Genomic DNA, 20726 nt, shown 5'->3' on the forward strand with positions numbered 1-20726 from the left:
TAACTTAGGGACTGTATGCTGCTGGGATGCCTGAACAGTGGTACCAGTTTTGTGTCTGGCTTCGCAATTTTTTCCATCCTGGGCTTCATGGCACAAGAGCAAGGGGTGGACATTGCTGATGTGGCTGAGTCAGGTACGGTGGTGTTGGTGGCAGTGGTGGTGGGCACTGCCACCTAGTGTGTAAGATGAGTATTGCAGGCATGAAGCCAGACCCCAGGGGGATTGGGCGGGGAGCCTGGCTTCTATACAGACCACCCCCCTCCAAGTCCCCCATATCACAGAGTACAGAACTACATTTAAAGGTTTTCGCTACGGGGGTGGCTGAGATGGGAAACAGTTTTTATAGCGTGGTCTCCCAACCCTTTTCCAGCAGTAGGATTTAGGCCCAGGTCAGCCACTGGCCCACACTCCATCTCGAGAGCCACATTCTTCTCAGGCTGGGGTTTGCATTTTACTTCTGGCACGTTCCCTCCAGCAAACCTGGTCATCTCTTCTGTCCGTGTCTGTGTACAGAGTGTTCCCTTTTACCACAGTTACCAGGGGTGTGGGCAGGTAGGGGCCAAGGAGGGAAGCCTACTCTTGGGGATGGTGGCAGATCTGATGTGGGGGAATACTGTCACTCCGTGGGGCGTGGGGCCTGTTGGTCCTGCGCTGTTCTTGGAACACATGGAGCCATAGGAGTGGGTGATGAGTCTTAGAGTGAGAGGCTGTGCGCAGGACGGGGCCTTAGCCACGTGGGCTGGAACCCTAAAACCTTGCTGCAGTATTCCAGAGGTCTGGGTTTGAGGCCTTGGCTGCAACTGCTTGAAGCCCTAGGCCTGGAGCTGTAGACACGCTGCAGTGGGGAGAGATGGAGAACCAGCCGTAAGCTCCAGAGTCTCCCTCCCGTTCTCCTGGAGGGCGTTGGGTGATCATCCCAGCCTCTGGTTTCTCATGACTTATGGGAGGCAGGTGGGGGCTCTGGGATGAGGCTCCCTTCAAGCTGAGGGAACAGACTGTATGTGCTGTCATTCCAGGGACCTCACAGATGAGGGGCAGGCAGTTTCAAGTCCCCCTGTTTCTTACCCTTGACCTCTTCCTTCTTGTGTTTAAAACACAAGGTCATTTCTAGCACTTCACTCCTGAGCCCCTTGTGCTGCAGGGTCAGAAGATGCCTCAGCATTGTGTCTAGATGCTCATGTCTTAGATGAACATCTCAGACTTGGATGGGTTAGCATTTGTCAGGGGTCTCTGGGTGCCCCACCCTATCTAGTGCACCTCTGCCCACCACGTGTCCTGAGGCCCTCTAATATGCCCCCCTCCCACTAGTTCCTCTGATTTCTGGGAACCTGTATCATTGGCCTGCTTCCGGGCCCTGGACCTTACACACATCCCCCTGACCCTGACCTAGTGCTGCAGAGACTACCATTAACAAATCCACATATAGAACCCCTAATTCCTCACATCCTAACTGACCCTCAGAAGGACTATTTTCCCTGCCTCAAAGCTCCCAAAAGCAGGCTGGGGACTGAGGGCATAGGAAGTTATTCAAATAATACCCATTTGGCAGAGGTTGTCAGTGAGAATGGCCAGGGACCCAGTACCACTTCCAATTCCTCTGCTCCATTGGCTTTCATACCTTGCAAGATATGTCTAAGTCATTGACTGGGTGTCATCAAGAACATGGAGGGAACTTGTTGGGAGAGAAATATAGTCACGTGAAGGAGATCTTTGAGGAGAGTGCATATTTTCACAGCTCTACCTGGCGTCATTCTAAGTTGTTTACTTTCCACTTCAAAGACCTTGTCACTCATTCCCTACAGCGATGTCTGAGCAGCCATGTCTTTAATAAGCTTTTAACAAGAACCATAGTGAGTGAAAGTGCATTTGAGCATGACATTATATAGCCAAGTGGAGCACAGACTATACGAGATGTGGCATTGCAAGAGGGGTGTCCAGAGCGGTCAGGTATTCTCCTGGACTTCTCCCAAGCTCACCGTGTGGTTTTGGAGAAAGGTTCACTTCCTCCTCCTGGCTTGGGAGAAAGTCAAAATGAAAGACAGAAACGAGTGAAATAAGAACGCTCACAGTGCGTGGCCGGTGGGGGAGTAACAGGGACCCCATTTTTATATCTGTGTTGCAGTTGGCTGGTCCTGAATCCACATGCTTAGGGTATGCCAGGTAGGGCCAGAACTGTCGAATTTAGGGGGACTCATGTGGTCCCACCTAAGTGAACAGCTGCAACTTTTGAGTCTAACTTTGATCCCAGAAGTGTTCTTCAGGGTCTTGGGTGGGAGGCATAGCACTTTGTACCCAGCCCTCATTCTTCAGCCCTGTTCACTTGCGCAGCCGTGGGCCTGGTAAGAGTCTCCCCACCCCTTCCATTTACAGAGCGTCTTAGCACCACTCTGTCGCCACTCAAGGTCACTGTTTTGATCCGGATTCCTAAGGCTGAGTGTATCATGAAAAGACTCACCCTCCTCTGCTGCATTTGGGATTGTTAATGCCGTACAATGATTTCTGGTTCCAATTTCTTGCAAAATTGGTTTGTTTTTTATGGATTTCTATATATTTTTTCCTTAAACCATTCACTTGATTTTTCTTTTTTGATATTTGCCTTGAAATTTAAATATTTTCCATGTCTCCAGCTCTCTGGCCCTTACTTGTTCTCGATAGGTTTGTTTTGTTTTTAGTTGTTGATTTTACTTGGGTTTCTTCCAGTCGTGGCCATTGGGACTTGCTCTTCCTAATGGAGCCCGCACAGATCAGCTAACAGCTAGTCTTTTCCCCCGCAGCTGCTCTGACACTTTTGGAGATGGGAGACTGCTGTGTCCACATGGCTCTGGCAAGAGGCAGCTGGAGCTAACAGCCCCCGCCTCTCCCTCTGATTAGAGGCCTCTGTTCAGAAGTCCAAAGCCCCTTTCTGGGCAGTGATTTCCACTGATCTCTGAGGATCTGAACATTAGAAGGGTTCTGGGTCACTCCCCCTTGCTTTATAAAGTGGAAAAACTGAGGCCCTGGGAGGCACAAAGGGAAAATGGTGGAGAAGGACTGGGAATGTAGCCAGCGGTCTCCCAGGCCTGAAGGCCTGCCCCATGCCAACCTCCCTACAGTGCCAGGCTCTGTGACCCAGCATGGACAGAGGCCCCACAGACACGCCTCCAAAGAGTAGTTTGCCCTACTGGGCACAGTTCTGTATTCTGTTTTTCCTTTCCACTCACGCAGTGTTTTAGCCATTAACTCAAAAATAGAAACCTTTCCATACAAACGAAGACTTGGGTCATCCGATCACCAGAGCCTTCTGCCTGGCTTCTATTCAGTCCGCATGATGGGGCAGCTGTGGTTTGGGGGGGCAGGGTCCCCCTTTCCGTGAGCCCTCCGGCAGTTTTTGCCCTGGGCTCAGTTCCACGTTCTGCCCCCAAGAACCAGTGTCTATATGGATTCCTGTATGTGAGGAGGCCACGCATGCCATGTAGGAGATAGATGCTAAACCGGGGGCCCCCCCTGAGCCCCCCAGAACGAGCCGATCCTGAAGTCTTTCCCTGGCTTCTGCGTTTGGGCCGTCTCAGATGAGTGACTTGCGCGAGGCCCGGGGTTGCGTGTGTGACTTCGTGCTCATGTGTTTCTCCTGCACTCCTCCCCGTTTCTGTCCCTCTTAGGTCCCGGCTTGGCCTTCATTGCCTACCCGAAAGCTGTCACGATGATGCCGCTCCCCACCTTCTGGTCCATCCTGTTCTTTATTATGCTTCTCTTGCTTGGACTGGACAGCCAGGTACATGTATATGTAGGCCGCCCGTGGCTGGGGATGCAGCACCCACGTGGGGAGCCTAATTCTGGGGGTCACTCTCGAGTCCCTCTGGGTGGTAGTCAGGTCCCTCTTCCTCAGGTCACCACTCAGTGGCTTCAGCCAACTGGGGTTCCCAGGGATGGGAAAAGACCTCAACCTCATGACAGGGAGCTATCTACTCTATACCCCAAAGCTTCCCAGCCAGGATGGGGTTAAGGTCAAGCTATAAATGAGAAATCAGAAGTCAGGAACCAAGGTACAAATGTCCACTTATGAGACAATCATTATCCAGGGCACTACAGTCACAAGGACGGCTGGAAAAGCTAAAAGCCACGCTTGGCACCATATGCTCCCAGGAATTCACAGTGCCCTGTCCCCTGTCTGCCGGCCACTGTGGCATCTGCCCACACTGAGGCTCTTTCCTACACTCGCCGCCCCTGCCCCCTCCCCTCCTTTTCTCTGTGCTAGCTCTGGAACCCAGGGCTTCACACATATTAAGCACTTTTACAGAGTCAGACCTCCAGGCTTCTTCCTGTGCCTCTGAACCCCACAACCAGAGAATGCTAGAGAACTGTTCCATCAGGCTCATGTCCTTCCCAGTTTCCTCTTCTTGGGGAATGGGTATGCTATCTTCACACAGTGTCACGTTCAGAGCACGTAGGTGCTTGGGTGATTCACAGGAGCACATGGGTCCCTTTCTCTCGAGTGGGTGTATTTTTATGGGGCCTTGTTGAGGCAGTAGTTTCAAACACTGGCAAGACGCCAGGAGGAGGATTGAGGTGTACAAGGCAGGTGGCCATGGATCCAGGCCAGTTAAGAGTTCCGCAGCATGTTCTCTGAGAGACAGGTAGGATACAAACTCCCATGCTGTCTGAGCTAGGTGTCCAGCGGCATCAGGGAAAGTCAAACTGAGACCTTCTAGGAGATCCAATCTGGTGACTCCTTGTTATAGACTGTAGAGGCTCTGACTAGATCTGTGTCCTTAGGAATTGAAACTGGGTAGGAGGAGAGTTATAGACCAGACAGAAGAAGAGTGAGTCCAAAGAGAGGATGCTAGGACGATCAAGAACACAACAGAGGACTTGGCAGGAAGGGGGACCAGATGAGCAGAAAAAATGTTGAAAACATTCAGGGGATGGAAAACAAAATCCTGTGCAGTTGTTGCTGGGCTTGGGCTGTGAACAAGCAAGAGGGCATTATTAGTCATTCCTGCCTTCCAAGCTGGAACTTGGGAGGGAGGCCCCACACAGTTGCTCTTAGGATCAGAGCTACAAGTGAAAAAAGAAAATAAAAACAGGTTGATAAGTGGCAAGGTATGACATCTCCATGGCCCCAAGCAGACCATTGGGCTTGGAACCTGCTTTCTGTTTTGGCCAAGGCCAATTACTAATTATCTTTCCAGTGGGGGGACAGGACCCGGTGCCAGACACGCCGCTCTCAGCTGGGCCCCAGACCTGGCAGCGAATCTCAGTGGGGGAGGAGTGCTGTCAAAGCCAGCCTAGGGGGCGTGCCCGGCTTGGCAGAGGAGGGTGTTCAAGGCTTGGTGGCTAAATGACCTGCTGATGTCACTGAAGGGAGAGGGCAAGAGTAGGAATAGAACTCATACTGTTGGTTCCCCAGGTCCAGGCCCTGAGGAGGAAGGCATGAAGAAAACTGGAGGAATAGATAGGAGGGCTTTTCAGAGGCCAATGTGTATTGGAGGCAGAGCCCCATTGTGCAAAGTGCCAGATGCCAGGCTGGGCTTGTTGTGGCTTTGTGTGTTCTACAATTTGTAGGACACAAAATTTGCCACACTGCTCATTTTTACACCTGTAGCTTAAGGGCATTGAGCACCATGCCATTGTCACCCTGTAGCCCCAGAGTTTTCCCATCCTCCCAAAATGAAACACTGTCCCTATTAAACACTGGTTCCCTCATCCCTGCACCTGTATATATGCTTTTTCTTCTCTTTTCTCATGGTGCTGGGGATGGGACACAGGGCTTTTTGCACATGCTATGCATGTATTCTTCTATTGACCCACATCTCGGTCCACTGTACCCAGATGATGACGGTGATGATGATTTTTGGGGCAAGGTCTTATTCTAGTCCAGGCCAACTGGGAACTCACTCTGTAGTCCAGGCTTGCCTTGAACTCACAGCAATCCTCCTAATTCAGCCTCCTGGGTGCTGGGATTAAAGCATGCCCCAGATTTTTATACAGTAGTTCCTGTTGATGTGAATTCTTTAGCTGGTGAGACTGAAGTTTGGAGAGTCTGAAGACTTGTCCCTGTGCATTCAGTGGGAAAGAGTCTGATCTCCAAAGTTGCTGCTTTATCCCATTGCTTTTCTGTTTGAATCCCTTGAGGAGGCTTGGTTGCATGGAAGTGGGAGGTCACAACCAGACTGGGGGACTGAGGATCCACACTCAGCCTAAGGTGCACTTGCCCAGGGTTTCTTTCCTTAGTGGAAGTAGCCCTCTGTGGCATATGGGACAGAGTAGGGTTATCCACACGGCAGCTATGCCTGTTGGCATTTGGGGAACCTGAAGGGGCGCACACACTATTGATGAAATGGCTCAAAACGTGAGCTGGGCCTCCTCATCTGGGGAGGGCATGCAGCCTGGCCTCTGACACAGTTACTCATCATTACACTGTCAACATGAAATCCTTCTTAGCACCCTTGCCTAGCAGGCGAGGCCCTCCCATTTTATGGAGGAGCAAACAGAGACCCTTACAGATGAGTGAAGGTCCAGAGAGACTGGTGGAGGGTTGAGGTGAAAGTGTGGGGAACCTGGAAGTTCCTGGTTGACCCCAGCACTGGGTCTTGCTGTTTCGTCCCCGTCTCAGAAGAGGAAGGAACTTTGTCTTAGCTCCTTTCGAAGACTGGTGCCGCAGCTGCAGGTGCTGTGACTCCGCTGCTGCCCAGGCTCAGATTCCCCTCTTCAGATGCACATGCCAGATTCAAAAGCCCCTTCTCCTGAGGCTCAGCTGAGCGACCGCTTTCTCGCCCTGCCTCCCACTCCCTTTCCCTGACTCTCAGCCACAGAGCGCGGTTGCTCAAGGCCCTTTCAGCACATGACAGAGGTTTTCTCTTTGGCAGTCATTTCTTCTACACCACCTTCCAGAGGCCTTGGCAGATGGACCTGTCTTATAGAAATGCCAGGGAAACTTCTGTGCCCAGAGCATGTCCTGGATGAGACCATTTGTATAGAGGATTTTAGTTTTTTAACTTTTTAATTAAAGACTCAACTGGGCCTCCAAGTGGCAACTGGCAGGACATTTTGGACATAGTTGTCCAAAATTAAATGCCTCTGTGGTCCCGGAACCCTGAGGTACTGCTAAGACCTTATTACAGACACAAGCACACTCCCTCCAGAATGTCATTGCCCTTGGCATTGGTTAGATAAATGATGACATGACTAGAGGGTGGATTTTATGCCATTGTTTGTTTGTTTGTTTATTAATTTGAGAGAGAGAAAGAGAGAATGGGTGCACCAGGGCTTCTAGCCTCTGCAAATGAACTCCAAACACATGCGCCACCTTGTGCACCTGGCCTTGTGTGGGCAATGGGGAGTCAAGTCTGGCTCCTTTGGCTTTGCTGGCAAGCACCTTAAGCAATAAGGAATCTCTCCAGCCCCTATGCCACTGTTTAAAAAGCAAAGTGGCTTTCCATAGTGTTAAGGACATAGTCTCTAAGATAAATTGTTAGGCACAAAGACTGTTTTTTGTAAGTGGCTAAGCTAGACCTTTTACAAGTGTGGCGTTGCCCTTGACCAGGGAGGGAGATTTTTCATGGCCACGCATGCATGCTCCCAAGCGTGTGAGGACAGAGAGCTGGCGTTGGCTTTCTAGAGAAGCAGTTACTATCAAGCTGAGTCTCGGATGGTAAGAACAACAGGGTATTTCGGTGGTGGGAATGGTGTGAACAAGGCGTTCAGGTTGTACGCCATACTTGTGCCGTCACACTTCCTGGGAGGGGCAGGTGGGTCTCAGGAAGCAGAGCCCAGGACCTCCTGCTCTGTGTCTCTTGTGCGTGCCCAAGCCTGACCTCCGAGCGCTGGGGCAAACAGCACTCGGCTTCCCCTCACCTCTCTTCTCCGCTTTCCCCCTAGTTTGTTGAAGTCGAAGGACAGATCACATCCTTGGTTGATCTTTACCCGTCCTTCCTAAGGAAGGGTTATCGTCGGGAAATCTTCATCGCCATCGTGTGTTGCATCAGCTACCTGCTGGGGCTGACGATGGTGACGGAGGTAGGTGGCCGTCACCCTGGGCAGCACAAGGACCCTCCCTTCCTGGCTCAGGCCTTAGTGCCCAACCATACGTCTCAGGTGGAGGCAGGAATGAGGGGAGGTCTGTGGGCAGGGCTTCTCCCACCACACTCTCTTCAAGGGCCTATTCTGCCCTGGCGCTGGAGCCTACAAAGGCAACATGAGGAGGCTCAAGACCCAAATCTCAGTTCCCAAGCTACCTGTGTCCTCTTCTGTTTTTCCTCTTTGAAGAGCTAGCTAGTATCAAACCCAGAGCCTGGCACACATGCTTGTCACGTGCTACGCTGGGGATGGCATTATATACTGTTCCCAGTGGGTGGGTGGGGGTCATGATTTGTAATAGAAAGGGAAGCCCAGAGGAGAAGGGAGGTTGCAGTGTCCTTGCTTGTCTCGCAGGAGGGGAACAGATGCCCCCAAGGCATGCCCTGCTGTCCCCCCTCCCCTCACCCACTATACCTACCTGCCCATGTCATCCATGAAAGGGCGTGTTTCATCACCAAAACCCAGTTCAGTCCTCTCACCACTTCTTACAGAAGAAAAGACTTTTTGAAGTGCTTATAAGAAAATCTTCACAAAGTCGGATCACCATCAGAGCATTGAGCAGGGTCCCTCTGGATATAAACTTCAGTGACTTTTTGTGTTGCTAAGGCATACTGTTTGCTTTCATTTTCCAGTTTTCCTTTTTTTTTTTTTTTTTTTTTTTTTTTTGAGGTAGGGTTTTACTCTAGCGCAGGCTGACCTGGAATTTACTATGTAGTCTCAGGATGGCCTTGAACTCACAGCAGCCCTCCTACCTCTGCCTCCAGAGTGCTGGGATTAAAGGTGTGCGCCACCGCACTAGGACTGAACATCTTTTTTTATGTTTATGTATCTGGTTATCCTAGCCTTTCCCATTTTCCTTTGGAGTCTTAAAACATTTCTTGTTGATTTTTCCAGAACTCTTTGTATATGAAGGGAATAATAGACCATATGACAACCGAACTTCTGTGTTTTTTTTCTTCACAGGGTGGCATGTATGTGTTTCAACTCTTTGACTACTATGCAGCTAGCGGTGTATGCCTTTTGTGGGTTGCATTCTTTGAATGTTTTGTTATTGCCTGGATATATGGTGAGTATAGATGCTTGCATGACCTTTCTCAAGTTTTTCTTCTGGGCTTTTCTGCATCAGAGCCTCAGGAGAAGAGAATTTAGCAGAAAAGTTTCCCCCACATAGTAAGGATTCACCCTCTGGCCACCCCAGATAACCCCTGTGCTAAAGGCACAAGATGTGAATGTATGGTTTTGTTTGTTTGTTTGGTTGAGGTAGGCTGACCTGGAACTCACTATGTAGTCTCAGGGTAGCCTCGAACTCACAGTGATCCTCTTACCTCTACCTCCAAGTGCTGGGATTAAAGGTGTGCTTGGAAAATGTATGTTTTGACAATCCACAAATTAGTTGTAAAAGGACTCATGATGATCTATTATTCAATGGCCCAGAAATGGTCCATTCTGAAATAGAGGTCCTAGTTTGGCTGTGTTTAGATGTGGGCTGTGCCCAAGGCTGCAACAAAATATTAGAGTCCCAAATGCATTTGAGATTCAGGTGATTTTAGAAAACATCCCATACTTAGTGTGGGGAGACACAGGCCTTGGAGGTCCCAGAGTCCCCCTCACAACCTTCATGACCCTGCTGCTCGCTCCCAGGGCCATGCAGGCTTTGGTCTTTGTGTCCCCACATGACACACTCCTGTCTCTTTCAGGCGGTGATAACTTATATGATGGTATTGAGGACATGATCGGCTACCGGCCTGGGCCCTGGATGAAGTGCAGCTGGGCTGTCATCACTCCAGTCCTCTGTGCTGTGAGTTCCGTGCTGGCGCGGCTCTCAGGAGTCTTTGTTTGTTTTTTTCTTCCATGGGCTCGGCATTTTCACCCAGAGACTTGTCTTCCATTTAGAATCTGTTAGGTGTGAGCGTGTATTAAACTTTGCTTCCGCTCTACAGGAGCGTGAGAGAGGCTGCTGCAGGCTGTCTTGAATTGAGTAGGTTTTGAAGAACGAGTAGGAGTTTGTGAGGAAGAGGAAACAAGGAAGGGCACTGCTGGTAGAGAGTCGGCTGGGTTAAGAGGGTTTGTCTAGGGGGTGTTAAGAAATCCTGAGGCTCTGCCATCAAGAGAACAGTCCTTCCACAAACGTCTCCAGAGGTCGTGGGCTCAGTGTGGACTGCTGGGATGCAGCCGTGGTGCCTTCGGGATGTTGAGTGGAACTTATAGATACGGGTGTATCTATGGGGTGTTGGAGGTCGGGATTGAGAGGAGTCCCAACAGGGGTGCTCTGGGCTCTGCCAGTGACAAGGACAGTTGGTAGAAGCTCAGGTCCCAGGGCACTTGGGTTCCAGATTGCTTCTGTCTGGTTGCCATTTTGGTGCCTATCTTTGGCAAGGTTCTTGTAGGTATTGTGCATAGTGACTCATTGTCTGAGACTCTCCATGACCTCTCATTGACATTCGTGGTTGGCACCGCAGGAAATCCAGGTGTCCCTTACACCTAGGAACCAATGTTGAAATTACCAAGTCCCCTTCCCAGTGGCCTGTGCTCCTAGCCCTGACTATGTTAGTGTGCTAACTCACCTTCCTCTCTGGGCCTCAGTTTGTCCACCTCTACAAGAAGACCCTGAAGTGAGACGTGATGAGTATAATCACAAAAGTGCAACGTGGCAGCTACTAGCCGCAGCTGGCAGCCTAACCCAAACAGAGCTGCACTTGTCTGGGCTCAGGCCCGTAGCTGCATCTTCTCTGGAGACTTGCGCCTGCCCTGCCCCGGCTCACCGACTCGGTTTCTTTCTCTTCTCCCTGAGGAGTCTGCCGGATCAGAGGCAGGCTGTACTTGGAGAAACCAAAGCCCCTGACGCTTGCCTCACTCAAACCACAACTTCCCAGACAAAAATGACAGAGGACAGCATGGTCAAGTGGGTGCTGGGTGCCGATGGCTGCTCCGGCTTGGTGTCCCGTCACCTCTCATTCTCCCTGTATGGCTTGTGTGCCTCAAACTCAGTCGGTAGGCAAGAGGTGTCCTGCTTTCGCCACAGGCTTCGTCCTAGGCTGCCCTGGCTCTCATGCTAAGCAGGAAGAGGAGCCAGGGCACCCCCACCGGCCCTAGGTGCCCCTCTCAGAGGCAAAGATGGACTTTGAACAGTGTCGGGGGGGGGGGCTCAGAGCTGGCCCCACGCCCCCATTCAGGAGCCCTGGAGAGGAGGGGAGGATAGTGAAAGGCTGATATCCACATCATTAGCACTTATTGTTATGCACCTACTGTGTACACCTAGAGCTGAATCAGACACGAAAAAGGTGCAAGACGTTGAGGGGAGGAGTATGCTGAAGAGGTGATCAGAGCCTCGGAAGGAAGAGTTAGGGTGGGGCCTGGACAAGCAAGGCTGGAGCATTGGCACCAAAGTAGGGTAAGGAGAAGATGAAAGGTGATTTGGGCAGAGGAAACAGCCCTTGCGAAAGCCCTGGGGCTTATAGCTGAGGTGCTACGCAGAGTTGTGGGGGACTGGAGTGCAGCTGTGAAGGTGAAGGTATCTGGAGACAGTGAGAGAAAAGGGAGTACAACTCCCACCCGAGGGGGGAAACTTTTACCTGGGGGGGGGCATGGAAGGCTGTAGAAGACGTAATCAGATTTGCCCTGGGGAGATCCCCAGGCACCAGAGAGGACCTGAAGAGAGGGTGGAGGCTGCCTGACCCCAGTAGCTCCCCAGCTCTCTGATGCCCAGAAGCCCCTCTGACTGTCTCCATCTCTCCACAGGGATGTTTCATCTTCTCTCTTGTCAAGTATGTACCCCTGACCTACAATAAAGTCTACGTGTACCCCACCTGGGCCATTGGGCTGGGCTGGAGCCTGGCCCTGGCTTCTATGCTGTGTATCCCATTGGTCATCCTCATCCGCCTCTGCCAGACAGAGGGGCCGCTCCGCGTGGTGAGTACAGGGTCTGGGCGACGGTTTGCTGTGTGACCTTAGGCAAGAAGATTGCTTGCTCTGGGTCCTGAGTCTGCTTATTCCCTGAAGAGTTGAGATCAAGGGTAGAAGTGCCTTATAGGAAAATAGGAACAGCAGCCAGTTGTGAGGAAGGATTCGTGGTGACATTCACAGTGAGCCCCTGGGAAGGACTGTATGTACCACTAGAGAGTGTAGCAGGGAAGGTGGTCCTGGTGTGAGGCACAGAGGGCTGGCTAGGCTGGCAAGGAGACACTGGCTTTGCATGCTGAGCTATGAGCTGGGGCTGAGTCACAGGAGGAGGGCCACGGTTCTGAGTTAGACAGACAGGAGACGAACGTGTGCCACTCGTATCCTGGGGCCCAGCCCAGCAGTGCCTGGGTGTGTGGCCACCTCTGTCCTGGTCCAGCCTGTGCCTGCCAGTCTCCCTGCAGTGGCCCCGTCCTTCCTCCTGCCGCCTCAGGAATTCTTCCCACAATGCTGGTGAGCCCAGCTTGGCAAGCCCACATTCTTTCCAAGAAATTCTTTTCTTGGACTCTCCATTAACCTTTGGGCCTGGGCAGGCTCCAAGACCCCACTGTTTTGTTCTGAGCTGTTTTTATTGTGATGCTCTTTTAAAAACCTGGAGCCAGGATGTCCTGGGGCCCTTGGCTCCACGCTGGTCGGGCCTGGACTTCCTCCCTGTGGGGCCTGACCTAGAGAGGCTATTGATAGGGAAGAGGGGAGGAGAGGTAAGGAAGTAACCAGGGGGACATCAGCTGGTCTGATTGCTCCAGGAAGGTCCCTGGGGTGTGTTTCAAGAGGACTGTGGATGGGGCTTCAGCCCCGAGCAGAGCATTCAGCCAGAGCTAAATGGCCCTTGGGATGGATGGCAGCAGTTGCTGCTCCAAGTCCTCCAGGTAACCCCCCCCACACACACACACACTATTCCACACCAACCGAGGTCCCTCTCTAAAATGTCCCGTCTCTAGAGGACTGTTCTGATTGGTCAGTCATCTGAAGTAGTCTAATAGCATTGGCTGAAAGGTTACCTAACAGGTTACTCACTTGGAGTCCTTTCAAAGCCTAATTTTAATGATTTATTTTATTTTATTTATTTGATAGAGATATATAGAGTCAGAGAGAATGGGCATGCCAGGGCCTCTAGCCATTGCAAATGAACTCTAGATGCATGTGCCACCTTGTGCATCTGGCTTTATGTGGGTACTGGGGAATCGAACCTGGGTCCTTTGGCTTTTCCGGCAAGCACCTTAACCACTAAGCCATCTCTCCAACCTAGCATTATTGATTTTTGAGATGGAGTCTCAGTCTATAGCCCAGGCTGGCCTGGAACACACTATGTAGAATAGACTGGCCTTAAATTTGTGTCTATCCTCCTGCCTCACTCTCCTAAGATTAGAGGTATAATCCACCAAGCCTGATTTTAAGAGACTTTTCCTGCCTACATTCACAGGGTTGATTGGTGACTGGTAAAGAAGGCCCCTGTGGGCACCTGTGGGCACCTCCATTGAGAATGGGCCACAGCGCAGCCACCACTAGTCTGTCTTGCCAGGGTCCCTTCTGCTTGGGCCGTTCAGGTGGCTTTCCAACTGGGAGCCCACTTCTCACAAACCCAAGTCCCCATCCCCCGAGGATTCTAGCCCAGGCTGAGCTTCCCACATACCTGCAGCCCAGGTGGCTGCCCAAGGCGGATGCCGCTTGACCCAACCATTACGTGTCTGAGACCCGCCACACAGACGCACACAAAATCGCAGGGCTGAGTGTGACCAGGCCGAGGACGGTGGTCCAGGCCTGTCACGTGTGCGGTTCCTCTCAGCGCTCTGCCCAGCCGCTACAGGAGGACCCACAAATGAAATAGTGTTGCTTTTATTTTATTTATTTTTAAATGAATTTTTAAAACATTTTTTATTTCTATTTATTTATTTGAAAGAGAGAGAGAAAGGCAGATATATATAGAGAGCATGGACATGCTAGGGCCTCCAGCCACTACAAACGAACTCCAGACACATGTGCCATCATGTGCATCTGGCTTATGTGGGTCCTGGGGAATTGAACCCAGGTCCCTTTGGCTTTGCAGGCAAGCGCCTTAACAGCTCTGCCTTCTCTCCCGCCCTGTTGTTGCTTTTAATAAGCTGCTTTTTTTGTCCTTTAGCTGTGGAATGAACCAATGGCCTCACACATGCGAGACTTTAAGCAGCTTGCTCAGTTTGTAATTCACAACAGTTGAAGCTAACTGCCTAGAAGGAGGGAGGGCCTTTTTGTTTTTTCTTTTCCTTTCTTTTCTTTTGGGTGCAACTGCTGGCCTATTTAAGTCTGAATAGATACTTGGCAGGAGTTGGGGAGGAAGGAGCCAAACTTAGTTCCCAGCTCGTGGACTTCCTGGCATCTCTGGCTCTTTTCCCTACTGATTCCATGAGCGTCACCCCACTGGGAGGCCAGAACCCTTGCCTAGAATGTCTGAACATCCTGCTGCAGCCTCCCCTCTGAAAGGCTTGGCCCACACACCCATGGTGCACTTACGCCCTGCAAGAGAGCCCATGCATGTGGGGAGCTGTCTGCAGAAGGCAGGAAGGCAGCTGTGAGAGCCCGAGGAAAGAGAGTCTCTCCTTGGGGAAGGTGGGAGCCCAGGATGGTTACCCACCTGTAAGACACACAGACCACAGCAGCAGTGTGGTTTTGCAAGTCAGGGAAACCAGGGGAGCAAATCCCAGGGAGACAAGTTTTAGCTACTTAAGAAGAAAAGTCATCTGTATGCTGGTGTTATGGGTCCCCGGTCCCTGTGTGGGTAAGCAGGGGTTGCCCATAGAAACCACTGCCCCAAGTCAGAGCCTAGCAAGATCTCAGAAGTGTCTTAGTTCAATGCTTTTGTATCCAAAAAAATGACAAAAGACAGGATGCCCAGCAAAAGTGAAATTTTGTCAGACGCCACACAGTAAACATGCGCGGCAAGTTCAGGAAGTGGATGGAAATGGAGACCAGGGAAACTGGCTGTCTTGCTCCCCTGCTAAAACCCCCATCTCTCTCCCTTCTCCAGAGAGTCAAGTACCTGCTGACCCCCAGGGAGCCCAACCGCTGGGCTGTGGATCGTGAGGGGGCCATGTCCTTCAACTCCCACTCCACCCTCAACATGAACGGCGCTCTCATGAAACCTACCCATGTCATTGTGGAGACCATGATGTGAGGTCCTGGCCACAGGACGGGACGGCCGCTTTCCTGCTGTTTACTAACGTTAGATCTCATAGGACCAGGTTTACAGAGCTTTATATTTGCACTAGGTTTTTTTTTATTGTCACAGAAAACATTACTGTGTGTGTGTTTATGTGTGTGTGTACATGCACGTGTGTGTGCACGTGTGTGTGTATGTGTGTGTGTACTGTATGTGTCTATTTTGTTTTGATTTGGGGATATTTTGTACAAAAAGAAAACCCATGGGCTGATGTCCTGGGGAGAGGTTGTGCTTTCATACTGAATTAGATGTATTTTATGGGAACTTGGTAAATTTTTTCTTTGTATTTTTTTTTACATATAATTATATATACTTATAGATTGTCATATGCTTACCACTTGAATTGATCTTGCCAGCAATAGATCTCTTCTTCAAAAGCAATTCTTCGGTGCTTAGACAGCTGGCAGAAAATTCTGCCCTAAAAGAAGAAAATTAAAAAGCTGGGTGGGATTTTCCTACAATGGCAGATGCATGTTAAAGGTGTGGTTCCTTCTGAAGCTGGTTCAGGTGGAAGATGCAGCAGACGGAGGGGCTGCTAGCTGAACAGGCCCAGGCAGTGGGAAAGAGCAGAGCTGCGGGAATACTACTCACTCTTTGTTTCAGCCAACCAGAGAAATGCCAAAATATTAACCCAACCCCTAAGCCCTCAGCATGAAGGTAGGGATTTTTTTTTTTTTTTTTTTTTGAGACAGGATCTCTAGCCTGGGCTGCTCTGGAATTCACTGTAGCCCCCAGGTTAGCCTCAAACTCAAAATAATCCTCCTACTTCAGCCTCCTGAGTGCTGGGATTAAAGCCTGGTTTAAAGATAGGATTCTAAGAGGACCTGAAACCATTGCACCAGGGTCAAAATCTCGCCTTTTTTTTTGTGATGGAAGATGGATAGTTAATAGGACTATCAGAACCAGATCTTAGAGGGAGCAGGCAGGAATGGGGCTCTTGTCTGAGAGCCCTCATGAGGCCTTGGGCCAGCTCACAGAACAGCTGGGGTTCCAGGGATCAGAATGGGTCAGTTGCATTTGCATGGAGTCATTGTGGGGCTCTGGTCTTCCCCAAGTGTGATGCATCTGGTGAGGGCCATGCTGGAGGCCAATGGACCAAACAATGCCACAAGGGCAGGTATACCACAGACGGGCAGTGTACCTCGGGAAAAGCACATTCCTTCTTGCCTTTCCGCCCTCAAGTCTTGTCCACATCGCCCAGCTGCCAAGCTCCTCCTGTAAGCTCTTGTTTTCAAACAAGGAGCGCCGAGAGTGGCTCTTGAGGCCGGGTCTTGGATTTGAGTTCAGGCATGGCAGTAGTGGCCTGGGACTCACTGAGCCCTTCCTTTCCAAGCCCCCGCAGTAGCTGTGGGAAGGCAGTCTCACCATAGGGACTGAGGAGGGAAGGAGGGCTGCGGGTTGGACTGTCACCCAGGCTAGTACCCAGGAACTAGCTGACCCCCACAGCTTAGGCCGGGCTGAGATTCTCCTCTGAGCCAGCAGAGGGCGCTACACCTTTACAGTGCGAGGGCGGCAGTACCTCCCCTCCCAGGCCCCCTTGGGCCAGCCTGTGCCGCCCGGAACAGTTCTTTCTGAAATCAGAGTAGATGTGAAACAGCCTTGTCACTCACAAAGCCAGGGGCTGGCTTCAGGGTTGTGGAGAGTGGAGTCTGCTTAGCTGTTCAGAGCTGGGGTATTCAGAATCCTGGAATCACCCCCTCCCCAGATCTGAGATTTTTTTAGGGGGAGCTTTGGTGCCCCCCCATCCAAAGGGGAAGTTCTGGACCTCTTGTCTTTGACAAGTGTGCACATTTTTCTGTCTCCAAAGCAATGTACTCTGCCAAGCAGCCCTTTCTCCCCTCAGCAATTGATGATTGTTGATTCAGCCATCCACAATTCTACCATGTTCCTGTCGTTCTGTGTACTTCAGGTCGCGGCCGTGTCTTGTTTGAGTGCTGTTGATCCCCCCACTCCCAACCCCTCCTTCCCCAGTCTTACCAAGCAGCAATGTGACCTGTTTTTCTTTTGTCTTATGGAGCCTTAGTACATAACCACTGTTGATGATTAAAGGCTGGTGACGTGTGCGGGAGAGGGGCTTGGCCACCTGCGTGTTTGTGGTTGGTCATTTCAGTCTACGTTTCCCCTCTGTGGGCATGCGCCCTACATGGTGGGTGAGGCTTTAGTATTTTGGGATGTCAGACACATGGAACATTCTAGAAATAGCCTGAGGAAGGCCTCTTTTCATGATCCCCAGACCAAATTACAGACCAAAGACTCACGCAGACCAAGTCCCCAGCCCCACCTGGGTGGAAGGCCAGCCACTTCCCCAAGCCAGTTCTCCCAGGCACTTGTCTTTGATTCCCATCCCCCCTGCCTCACCCCCAGCCCTGAGTATCCTGTGTCGTGATGATTGTCTTCCCACGTCTTCGCTTCAGTGACATTTTGAATTAGAGCTCGTGACTCTGGTCCACCTGTCTCTTGGAGAGGCAGAGCTGTCTGCCCACCCCATTCCCGGGATGGGTCAGAAATTCTGACACCCTCATGGAACCCAAACTGTTCGATCTGGACAAGAAGTGAGGGAGATGAGGACATGACGTGATGGGATCTGGAGGAGTCCCCAGGGAGATTCATTGTTCATGGGCTGGGTGAGCCACACATGGAAGATTCCTGCTGGGCAGCAAGGGAAAGCAGCCGAGGAGCCCCAGTCCAGTGTCCTCACTGTAAACGGGGAAACGGAGGCCTAGAGCAGGGGGACGTCACCACTGTGAACCAGGCATTATGAGGCACTTGCCGTTGCACGTTCTTTGAGGTGAGGGCATCGAGGCCAGCAGGAGCTGGTCTATGTCCAAGTACGACCCCCAGGCCTTCCCTGAGAAGAGACCGGCCCAATGACAGAGACACTCAGGGAGAGGCAGGCAGTAGCCCAACCTCAGCCCTCTTGCTCCTGCTTGTGCCAGCCCACCCGTACTCCCAAAGCTTCGAGTAGCTAGGAATTGAGACCCGTATGTGCACAGTAGGAAAACTGAGGCCCAGAGATGCCCCAGGTGTGAGGCCTTGGTCAGGGTGTAAGGTCAGGCTTCTGGTGTCCATTACAGCTCAAGGCAAACAGGAAGTAGCCCCTCGAGGTGGTCAGTGGACACCCCCCTCTGTCTGTGGTTCATCATCTTTGCCCCACCTCCCCATCACACCCTCAAAGACCATGGTGGAACCCAAGGTGAGAATAGAATACACCCCTCTGCCCAGCACAGGGCCTCAGTGTATTGCACGGGTATCATCGTGGCGGCCGACAGCCCCGCCAGTATCACCCAGCACCCCAGCCTCACTTCTCTGGATGAGGAAGTGTCCTGGATGTATAGACAGAAACAGATGCCAGTGCAGGGGTGGAGACAGCTTACTTCCCTCCAGGACAGACAGCAGCCAGGAAGGCTTCTAAGAGAATGCCCCTCAAGGTCCAACCTCAGTCCTTTGTCCCCACGGACACTGTAAATACCTCTGTGTGCAAATCCCCATCAAGTATAAAACAAAACCCAGACATAACAAGGTGGAGAGGGACACCCTGGGTGCTGGAAACAGTGTCTCCCACATGCCCTCGTTCCTTCACAGACCTCAAAAAAGTTATCTACATAGGAAGCTGGTTTCATTTTTCTTAGTGGGTGTCACTACAGGTGTGTTCTGGCATATTCCCTGAAGGCTGGAGCATCTTGTTATATATCTGGCTTCAAACTGAGATGGTAGCTACATTTTTTAAATCCAATTAATCTTTAATTGTTAACAACTGTGACTATGTATTTAGCACAAGAGAAAGCTGAGAATGTGGGTTTTGCCTCCTTCCAGAAATGTCTGGGTCATCAGGACATTTTTTTAAAACTTCAAAATATTTTTAAGATTTTAAACTTTTATAAAAAAAAAAAAAAAGAAAAGAAAAAGAAAACAAAAAACAAAACAGAACAACCCAACCTGAAACCAACCAACTAGAGGAAGGACATATATCTACATTAATAAGGCCCTTGGTGTGTGATCTAGTCTTGCAGTTAAAAGCTTCTGTGTATAAATGTTTTATGAAATGGACCCTTGTATTTGGCAGGGTTTCCTCCCCTTTTGCTTTTTAGATGAACTGTATATTGATATTTTAAATTCATCTTTGCTTTTTTTAGAAGTTTGTAATCTTATAACCTTATAACATGACAATAAACATTTCCTTTTTAAAATCCAACATGTGTGGTGTGTTTTGGTGAGGCAGGATTTCTTCTGCGTTTGGCAGGCACTTCACAACTTATAAAAGGGCCTTCAGTCCAACCTCAGATGATCTTCAAGGGGGCTGAGTACCCTTCCCCTGAGTCTGCATATACATAGTGGGTTTTCTTGGGGATGGGGCCCGTGTCTGAGCATGAAGTTCATTTGTTCCATATGCAGTGGATACACCCCAGCACGAATTTTATGCAATAAAGTTTGCTGCACCTGTGTGTTGATTGTGACCCGTCACGTGGTATCAGCGTGGATGAGCCCACTGTGGTGTCATCCTGGTGCTCAGAGTTTCAAGTTTTGGATTTCAGGATTTTAGATAAGAAGTGAGAGCTGCTAAGCAAGTAGAGGAAGCTAGCAAGACAAAAAGATTTGCTTTACAGCTCAGAGGATTTACACCCAGGCCTTCAGTGTCATGGGTCGCGCGGGCTGGTTCGCACTGTCTTTGGTAGGCCCTGTCTACCTCCCCCACTTCCTGTCTTTGCTCTGTGGCTTGTGTGCAGATTTTGCCTCCAACCTCAGCCACTTGTGTGGCTTCTGGCAATTACTTAATCTCTCTTTTTTTTCACATTTTTAAAAATTTCATTTTTATTTATTGGGGGGGGGGAATCAGGAGGGAGAGAATGGGTGTGCCAGGGCCTCCAGCCACTGCAAACGAACTCCAGACACATGCATCACCTTGTGCATCTGGCTTACGTGGGTCCTGGGGAGTTGAAACTGGGTCCTTAGGCTTTGTAGGTAAGTGCCTTAACCGCTAAGCCATCTCTCTCCTTGTGCTTTGTTTCCTTCTCTGTAAGGTTTCGATGCTTCTAGAGCTTTCCTCAGACAACTGCTAGAAGGATCCAAGGTGTTGCAAAGCACTTAGAACCGTGCCTGGCACCACAGGCCGTGTGAATGGCGCTACCTCTAGGTCTTGTCACCTGCTTAATTCACTCCCATCCTGACAGCTACCAAGCTGCCCTGGTCACAAAGCATAAGCCCCCATGGGACCTGGCCTTATTCTCGGGACCCCAGAACCAGCTAGCTCACCCGACCCACTGTGCCTCTGGAGACTTGGGGGGCAGTAGCCATACTCCCACACTGCCCACTTGGCCTCATCTAGGCCCATGGGGCTCCATCCAGCCCCTAGCCACGAATCTGCCTGCACATCCAAAGGCTCACCTCATACCACTTTCGGATCCTAAATCTGCCAAATTCATTTCTACCTCAGGACCTTTACATTTGTGGCACTCTCTGCCTAGCACACTTCCTCTAAGCCTCCGCAAGGCTGGCTCCTGGCCTGAAGCTCTCATTACAA

At 50.7% G+C, this 20726-nt stretch overlaps 1 protein-coding gene across 2 annotated transcripts in view; it reads left to right on the forward strand.

The window, feature by feature from the left end:
* The window catches only part of Slc6a6 (solute carrier family 6 member 6), an 88893-nt gene extending 69493 nt beyond the window's left edge, over positions 1 to 19400 (forward strand). For both annotated transcript variants that reach the window (XM_045151566.1, XM_045151567.1), the window contains exons 9-15: positions 9 to 133; positions 3639 to 3751; positions 7858 to 7995; positions 9019 to 9121; positions 9753 to 9853; positions 11794 to 11964; positions 15017 to 19400. In XM_045151566.1, coding sequence (XP_045007501.1) covers positions 9 to 133; positions 3639 to 3751; positions 7858 to 7995; positions 9019 to 9121; positions 9753 to 9853; positions 11794 to 11964; positions 15017 to 15163 — 898 coding nt within the window. In that variant the 3' untranslated portion in view covers positions 15164 to 19400. The remainder of the gene's footprint in view (positions 1 to 8; positions 134 to 3638; positions 3752 to 7857; positions 7996 to 9018; positions 9122 to 9752; positions 9854 to 11793; positions 11965 to 15016) is intronic.
* The last annotated feature ends 1326 nt before the right edge of the window (positions 19401 to 20726 follow it).

This window comes from Jaculus jaculus, chromosome 6 (genome assembly GCF_020740685.1).
Source record: "Jaculus jaculus isolate mJacJac1 chromosome 6, mJacJac1.mat.Y.cur, whole genome shotgun sequence".
NCBI lineage: Eukaryota > Metazoa > Chordata > Mammalia > Rodentia > Dipodidae > Jaculus > Jaculus jaculus.